Source organism: Perognathus longimembris, unplaced genomic scaffold (genome assembly GCF_023159225.1).
Source record: "Perognathus longimembris pacificus isolate PPM17 unplaced genomic scaffold, ASM2315922v1 HiC_scaffold_137, whole genome shotgun sequence".
NCBI lineage: Eukaryota > Metazoa > Chordata > Mammalia > Rodentia > Heteromyidae > Perognathus > Perognathus longimembris.
This window is the reverse complement of record NW_025956364.1, coordinates 1-8,822: the sequence shown is the minus strand read 5'-3', so window position 1 is coordinate 8,822 and position 8,822 is coordinate 1. Positions and strand designations below refer to the sequence as shown.

Genomic DNA, 8,822 nt, shown 5'->3' with positions numbered 1-8,822 from the left:
CTGAGGTGAGCCTAATGGCCTGTGGCCCAGGAGCTAGTTTTTCTCAGCCCCTCAACCTGATCCTCCACCACCTGGCCCTGTCCTCTCTCCCCCTGCCAATCCCCCACCCCTGACACAACATGTGGGAGTCCCTCCTTCAGATGTCCACGCCCTTGCTCCCTCTCTGCGAAGCCAACCATGGCCAGCTTCCTGTCTGTCTCAGATTCCCTGTCTTCCTTGTACCTTCTCTTCCCCTGTTCTACTAGCTTGGTCCAACTCTCCTCAGCTGGTCTGGGGTCAGGGCACGTGGGCTGACCTTGCACATCCTAGCTTCCTGCCCCTCCCAAAGGCCTCCCCAGCTATTAGCCCTGTGAAGGGTCTTCTGCTCTCAGATGGGACATCTAGTCGCCAATGAGGGGATGGTGCATGCAGTCAAGGGGCAGTTACCTCTGGAAAGAGGGTCTAAAACACCCCACCACAAGGCTCTAAGTATTAAATGCCAGAGCATACAAAAAGCAGCTAGCAGCTGGAGGGAGCGGGCCTCACACCTGTAATCCTAGCTACTCAGGGAGCTGAGATCTGAGGATACCACTGCCAAGCCAACCTGTGCAAACTGAAAAGACTACTCTCAACTTAACTAACAAAACGCCTGAACTAGAGAGGTGGATCAAGTGATAGTGCGCCAACCTTGAGCCAGAAACAACTAAGCAAAAGCTTAGCTGGGAATGTGAGAATGGTACAGTGCTTGCCTACCATGCATGAAGCCCTGGGTTCAATTCCTTAGGACCCCATAAACAGAAAAAATCTAGAAGTTACTATGTGGTGCAAGAGGTACAGTGCTAGCCTTAAGTATAAAAAAGCCAGTGACAGTGCCCAGGCCCTGATTCCCAAGCGCCAGGGCTGGCAACGAACAAACAACAGAACAAAGCACATCAAAAGCCTTAAGTCCTGAGTTCAAGCCCTACTACTACCAGCAAAATAAAATAATGTAATACTACTACTACTAATACTAATACTAATGATAATAACAGCTGAGTGCTGGTGGCTCATGCCTGTAATCACAACTACTCAGGAGAGTGAGATCTGAAGACTGAGGTTCAGAGCTAGTCTGAGCCGGGAAAGTCCATGACATCCATTGCTCCAATTAACCAGCAATAGGCCAGAAGTGACCAGGTACCGGTGGTTCATTTCTGTAATCCTGGCTACTCAGGAGGCTGGGATCTGTAGAGCAAAGATCAAAGTCAGCCCAGGTAGGAAAGGCCATGAGAATTTTTTCTCCAGTAAACCTCCTGAAAATTGGAAGTGGAGCTGTGGCTCAAAGTGGTAGAGCACTAGCCTTGAGCAAAAGAGTTCAGGGACACAGGCTAGGTCCTGAGTTCAAGTACCAGAACTGACACAACACCACCACCAGCAGTAGCAGCCAGGACCTTATGTGGCATATCCTAAATGTTCTTAATTTTCTTCTCTCATTCCCTGGTAATACTCCCTCCCCCTCAAGGACCTCTCTCTGCCTCCTCCAGGTCTACCCTGAACTGTGAAATCTGGGTAGGGTACAGTTTCAGGCTGCAGATGCTATGACAGCACGGCTTAAACTGAATTACACTGAAACCAGAGAAGCCTTCATGTCTCCCAGGGAGTTCAAAAGTATTGGCCCTATAACTGCACTCTGGACCGGAAAAGGCATTCAGTCTGCTCACAAGTCCTTCGGCTCACGCTCTAGGGCAGCTTTCTGCCCTTTGAAATAAGCTCATTCCTTATGCCCACACATTTGGGAATCCAGGATTGAATATTAGCTCTATTACACAAAGCCCATTTCTAAGGTATTTCTTTGCATGCTATCAGAGTCCTGTGTAATTTCATCTCTCCACAGAATCAGTCTTGTTTGTACAGACGAGGCCTTAGGCTCCTATGAGAAAGAACAGATGAAGGAGAGAATGACAAGAAGCAAGGTATCATATGCCAAGTTCCATAGGAACTTGCGCACTGATTTTTCCATTTCTTTGAAAAGTACCACTGGGAGTTTGATGCAATAACTCTATGCAGTGCTTGGGCCAATATGGTCAATTTCTAAATTTTTGTTCTTATTTAACAGGTGACATAGAGAGGGGTTAATTCCCGTAAGTCAGGTAATGAGTATATTTATTTGGACAATGTCACCCCTTTCCTTCACTCTCTCACAGTTTTTCTGCCTGTCCCCACAGACATGTTGCACAGTTCTTTATCAACATACTGTTTAAAGAGTACCACTGTTGCATTTGTTCACCTTTGTCCCTCCAATTAATATGGCCATTTCAATGGTGTCATTTCTGTCTGTCTCTAAGCCTGGGCATGCTTTCATATTTCTAGGTCTCCCATTTCTTTCATTAAGATTTTATAAGTTAATCTTGCTGAGACACTCCCAGAACAGAGAGACAAATGATCGATGGTCTCCCTGATATGCGGGTGTTAGAATTAAAATGTAAAGAGACAGAACAAAGTAAACAGGTCTCAAGATACCAAAATTCAGAAAAACCAAGTGAAGAGGACACAGAATGAGTGGAAAGTGAGTGAGAATAGTAATAACAGAAACAACAACAATAATATATCAGAGGGGACCATTGCTATATTGGACAGGGATGAAAGGGAATTAAGCAACTCATAGGTAGGAATGGAAAGGAAGGAAAGAGTGAAAGAGGGAACAGATGTTGCTAAACAAAAGGAACGTAATGCACATCATCTGACATGGAGAAAATGATTTATTGTTAAAGTTCCTAAGTCTGCATAAGCTATGTAGAGTAAAATGATAATTTTCATCATTGTGAAAGTTAAAATGTATACTGCGATATATATACGTAAATGTGTGTGGGGTGGGGATGGGAAACATAAACCCAGGAAGAAAGATTCTATCACTTTCACTGTTTCATTGTTTGATTTGCACCTTCTCGGTGAAGTTAACACCTAGTTATTTTGTTTTTTTGCAGGCTACTGTGAATGGGACTGTTTTCCTGATTTCTTTCTCAGCCTACTCATTATTGGCTATAGAAAAGCTACTGAATTTTGTATGCTGGTTTTAGATCGGCTAAATGAATAAAAATACTTATAAGCAGTAGAAGTTTCCTGGTAGGATTATAATACTTTATCTGCAATAGAGACAATTTGAGTTCTTCTTTCCCTATTTGAATCTTTCTTTCTCCTGCCTTATCTTTGGCTAGGATTTCTAGTACCTTACTGAATAAAAAATTGGCACAAATTCACTCTTACAAAATAAAGACATATTTCACTCCAGACAGCTACAACAGGCATAAAACAGCATAAAAAGTATTTGATTGGCAGGATTTCCTGTTTAAAAAAAAATTATATTAGGTATGAACTCAGAGACTTGCACTTAGTAAGCAAGCGCTTTACCACTTGAACCAGGCCTCCAGCCTGTCATCATTTTTAGAGACAAAGAAGTTGCTGTCCGTGTGATTACTCACATCGTCTTCCGTGTCTTTGTACAAAGTATTCAAACAAGATAGAGAAACAAATATCGCCTTTTGGAAAATGCGTCTCTTGAATTAAGAAACATACACTGCAGGGAACATCACCAAACAGCAGTGAGCTCTCACCAGGGGCAGTAAGGATAGTCACAACATGCTGCCACTGCAGAAAAGAAAATCCTCAGCTTAAGCTTGTAAACACACACAGAAAGGATGTTATCACCACAACCCTGGCATGAGAAGTAGGTGGGGAGGCCATGAAGAGGCGGCTACTTTACACGTGCTTGAGAATTTAGTGCATGAGTAAAAACACGTAGACTTTTTAGGCCACTTAGTTCTGAGGTAAAGAAGTAGGAGTAAAAGTACATCTGTCGCAGCAGTTTCACAGAGCCCCTAACTCCCAAGAAATCATGAAATGCCAGAGTCCTATTCAAAAATGTTTACCTTGCACCTACTTTGCCAATGGTATCCAAGCTCCTTGGGTTTTTCTTCTCCAACCTAGTTCCCTGCCCACACTCTGAAGTGATTTTTGCAATTAGGCCTATGAGGAGACTTAAGGCTTTCTTGCTGATTGTATTGATACTATTGGAAGACACCAAAGGAACCCAATGAGAGGCCTGGTAGTCCACCTACAGCTAAAAGAACGTAAAACCAGACTCCTGACACACTTACACACACACACACACAATCACACCAGTTTCAAACCCAGAGCCATCACTGAACCAAGTAGATTCTATGCCAACGAAACCTGCAAAAGTACTTCCTGACAAGTCAGAAACTGCAGATCCTGACTAACTATAGACACATTAGAAACTTAGGATATAGTGAAGAGCTAGTATTTAGCAAATACCAACAATGTTCCAAAAACAGGATGCATACCATCTCACAACCAATCTGCACAACTGGGTGGCATTCTCCCCATTTTGTAAGGCACCTGAGGCCTAAGTTGACAGAAAGTAGCATCAGTATACAGTGGGCACCAGTGGCTCACACCTGTAATCCTGTCTACTCAGGAGGCTAACATGTAAGGACCGAGCTGAGCAGGAAAACCCGAGGCTCTAATTTGCAGTTAATGACCAAGATTCCAGTAGTGTAACTAGAGCTCAACATTGAGTAGGAAAGGCTAAGGGATAGACCTCTGGCCCGGAGTGCAAACTCCAACACATATACATATAGAACTAGATCAAATGGCAACCAAGTTGAGCCACCGGAGATAAGGCAACAGGAAATACTTGGTTCCACCAAGCACTGGTGACGTCCCAGCCATTTGCAGTCTGAGCCAGGGGCCTAGAGCCCCTCCGTGATGCTGATGGGCTCTCTACTCACACATCTGTCTCTGATACCACAATTCCACCCTCTCATGAGGCATATGCATTATTGTCTCCGAGAATTTTTCAGAGTCACAATCAAATCTTCCCAGGCCAGAGAAGGTTATCCCACCCATGTCCATGTTACACACTGAAACACACACCCCATCGTCCTCTGCTCCAAGAGCACCCACTCGTATCCTTGGCAAGATATCCCCAGGGGACTGCAGTTTCTGGAAAGGCACTTGCAAATTCTCTGAGCACCTGATCGAAGCTCTGTAGTCCTGGTCCTACATCCCTGAGAGGATTTTCCACTGGGCAAGCAGTAACACCAGAAATCCAACTAGCAGAGTGGACCCAGATTGCAAGCCACCTGAAGCTTGAACACAATGAGCCACAAACATAAACAATTCTCATCCTGCAACCCTCATCTGTCAACTGAAAACAAGCTCTTGCATTTTGAATTGAAGCTTAAAGAGGGATGTGGATGGAAGGTGCTTACTGAGAATAACTAGGGCCCCATGCTCTGGAAATTCCTCCCACTGTTCTACTATATGTTGGAGAAAATTAGCTGCATTTGTTTGGGTACCAGAAAGATTCCACTGCCATCAAAGGACAGAGAATTCACTTAAATGTTGATCAAGAGAGGCTTGAGGGGCTGGGGATATAGCCTAGTGGCAAGAGTGCCTGCCTCGGATATACGAGGCCCTAGGTTCGATTCCCCAGCACCACATATACAGAAAACGGCCAGAAGCGGCGCTGTGGCTCAAGTGGCAGAGTGCTAGCCTTGAGCGGGAAGAAGCCAGGGACGGTGCTCAGGCCCTGAGTCCAAGGCCCAGGACTGGCCAAAAAAAAAAAAAAAAAAAAAAAAAAAGAGAGGCTTGAATCTCAGGGACAGTGTACTGGCCATGAATTCAAGCCCCAAGACTGAGGAGAAAAAAAAAATAGTAAAAATGCCAAGAAACCTGTAATCGTAGCTACTTAGAAGGCCAACCCAGGAAGAAAAGTCTCCAGGAGACTATTACATCCAAAACACCACTCAAAAACAAGAAGTAGGGGTGGGGAGGGTGGCTTGTCTAGTTTGCATGAAGACCTGGTCCAATTCCTCAACACCACATGAAGAGAAAATGCAGGAAGAGGTGTTGTGTCTCAAGTGGTAATGTGCTACCCTTGAGCAAAAAGAAGCGAGGAACATGCTGACAGCCTGAGTTCATTCCCCAGCACTGGCAGGAAGAAAAACAAAAACAAACAACAGCAACACAAAACACCAGAAGTAGCACTATGTGTAAATGAAGGGCAGGCCCTGGGCGAAAAGGAGCTCAGGGACAGCACCCAGGCCTTGAGTTCAAGCCCTAAGACCAGGCAGAAAAAGAAAAAGTAAGAAAAGCTGATTGCTCGTGGCACATGCCTCTCATCCTAGCTACTCAGGAGATGGTGATCTGAGTATCGCAGTTCTAACTCAAGCAAGGGAGGTAAGTCCATGAAACTGGGATCTGCAATTCACTACCAAAAACGCAAAATGGGGCTGTGGCACAAGTGGCAGAGGGCTGGCCTTGAGCAAAAAAAGCCGAGAGACAAGGCCCAGGCCCTGAGTTCAAACCCCGGGACACAGAGAGAGACAGAGAACCCAGACCCAGTTCTTTCAGGTCCTGCCTCAGACCAGGCTGTCGTTTTCCCTCATGCCATTTTCATCCTCCAGTAAACTGAACTAAAAGCATGTACACCTCAAAGTGGTGGCTTAGGTCCACTCTCCACACAGCTCGTCCATGTGTGGCATAAGGAGGACGGTGTGGCTCCCTAAACATAGAGCCATGGGGGGGGGGGGGGTCACTACCATCGCGGAACATGAAGGGGAGGGGGGCAGGCGAACGAAGGAAGGGCGGGTGGGCAAGGGCAGTCATTGCATTCCACGGTCATGTGTGAAAAGGGGAAGTGTGGGTCGGGGGGAGACGCGGCTGGGGTGTGGAAGGGGCGACACAGGCCAAGATGCATTAGACGTTTTACACACCGCCATATTGGGCTAAGCCCCCTCAGGACACTTACTTAACCAATAATCAATAAAGAAGGGAAATGACAACTACTGTTCACACAATGCTAGGTTGAGTCTTCGGTCTCCACAGCCTCTGAAAGGGCAAAGCATGCATGTATGAAAGCAGGTCAACACACACCTCCATTTTGGGTCCTGACTCAAAAATGAAAAGCAAGCACTTCCGGCTTGGGTGCGCATGCGCTTTTGCCTCAGGGGTCGGCAGCGACTCGGCTTTCCACTCGGCTGACTTTGAAGTTATGAACAGCCTCTGAGGGAACGGGAGGAACACACGAGCAAGCGTTTTTCCCGCCACCAGAAGCCCGGCCCGGGACCAACACAATTTCCTCAGCCTCCTAGAGGTTCAGGAAGTATTTCTACAGCAGCGAGCAACCAATCGCAGCGCAGGTGCTAGCCTCCGTAGTAGCACTCTCATTGGATGCAAGATGACAGGGCGGGGCCTAGCCTGCCTGGGGTCCGCCCGGGGGCACTTGCAACACCATCAGAATACAGACCACGCTACCATCCGCACCTGTGTGAGGGACACACGCCAGCGAGATTCAAAAGCGGCGGCCGGCCAGGGCCTCAGTAGACGACGACCTCTTCCCGCCTCACGGGGCCTCCTCTACACCTGACACCTGACTGTCACCCGGTGCATGCAAGCACCAACCGGAGACCCCGCGCCAGCACCACCAGACCTACCACGCCACTCCCGACATCGCCCTCGCCTTGATGGACGCCAGCACCACGCCCTGCTGCCGACCGGAGACTGGGGGACCCAGCCCGGAGAAGCTCAGCCGAAAGAACCACCCGGGGCCGCCACCCAGCCTGCAAGACCCCTCCGAGGTGACACCCTGGTTCACACCAGAGCCTGCGGGACCCAGTCCAGCGAAGCGCAGCCGAAAGGACCCGCCGAGGCCGCCACCCAGCTCCGAAGACTCCTCCAAGGCGACACCGGCCCCCGCAGACACCCACAACGCCCTCACCTCCCTGGTGGTCCTGGCCACTGGGTGCGCCCTGCAGGTGCCCCTAGGCCACGTCGATCTGGTGCTGGAGCCTCCGCCAACCTCGGTCCTCACCGTGGACCTCCTAGGCCACAGGCTCGTTCTCATCCCCCAGGACCTCTTGGGCCCCAACCCCCAAGGGCAGCCCGGGACCTCATCCGATGGCCTACTCCTGGATGATTTGCTGGATACACGGCCTGAGGACGTCGTGGTCCGGCAAGGCCTCTGCTGCCAGCCCTTCCCCGACGTGGCCTGCCAGGAAGAGGTCTATACCGAGGATGCTGAAGACACCGAGGAAGCTCAAGACACTGAGGACTCTGATCCTGACTTCCTGGAGCCAAGTTGGTCCAGCCCTGAGCCTCAAGACCCCAGCCCACAACCTGGTCTTGCCAGTGCCCACCCTTCATCCAAGCAGTCACAACACTCAGTATGTATTCAACCCGGACTTCCACCTTTTGAGGTTTGTCCAAGGCTCACTGCTGAGGCCTCTCCCTCTGTCTCCCAGCCTGCTTTCAAATCTGACCAGCCCACCAAATCTACTGGTGTGCCCTATGCACCGTCCATGCCCTGTGCAAGGCTAGAGATGCTCGTGCTCAGACCTATTGCCTTCCTCCTCCTACTGTTTGGTTGAGGGTGGTAGGGGGTCTGGTAGAAGCTACCAATGTAACCTCCATAGTTAGGATTTGGTGTGTTGGTTCCCTTACTCGTTATTGGGTTTCTTTTTTGAGTTTGTCTGACTGTGTGTTTGTTTGTATCATTGCAGAATGTTTGAACTGGCTGACTAGGAAATCTGGAAGATGGCCTCAGCCTTAAAACACACTACTTGGAATATATATCGGCTTTGAGTTAGCTGTTTAGATCCTTTTCCTGCAGAAGTCATCCTCAGTTTTTAGACTTCCACGCCATGTTTTTGCTTCAACCATCAGCTCCAGCACTTTGCCTTACAAGCTCACTTTTTCTCCAGTGCCCTACCATTGAATCTTTTTGCATCCATACGAATATAATCATTCTGCCAGCAACCAAACGCGTATGCCTGTATCCCGAGTTT

At 48.2% G+C, this 8,822-nt stretch overlaps 1 protein-coding gene across 1 annotated transcript; it reads left to right on the top strand.

Moving 5' to 3' along the window:
• The first annotated feature begins 7,502 nt into the window (after positions 1-7,502).
• LOC125344510 (proline-rich protein 23A-like) lies at positions 7,503-8,405 on the top strand. Its single transcript, XM_048337021.1, has one exon. It carries the CDS (start codon positions 7,503-7,505, stop codon positions 8,403-8,405), a length of 903 nt encoding a protein of 300 aa, XP_048192978.1.
• The last annotated feature ends 417 nt before the right edge of the window (positions 8,406-8,822 follow it).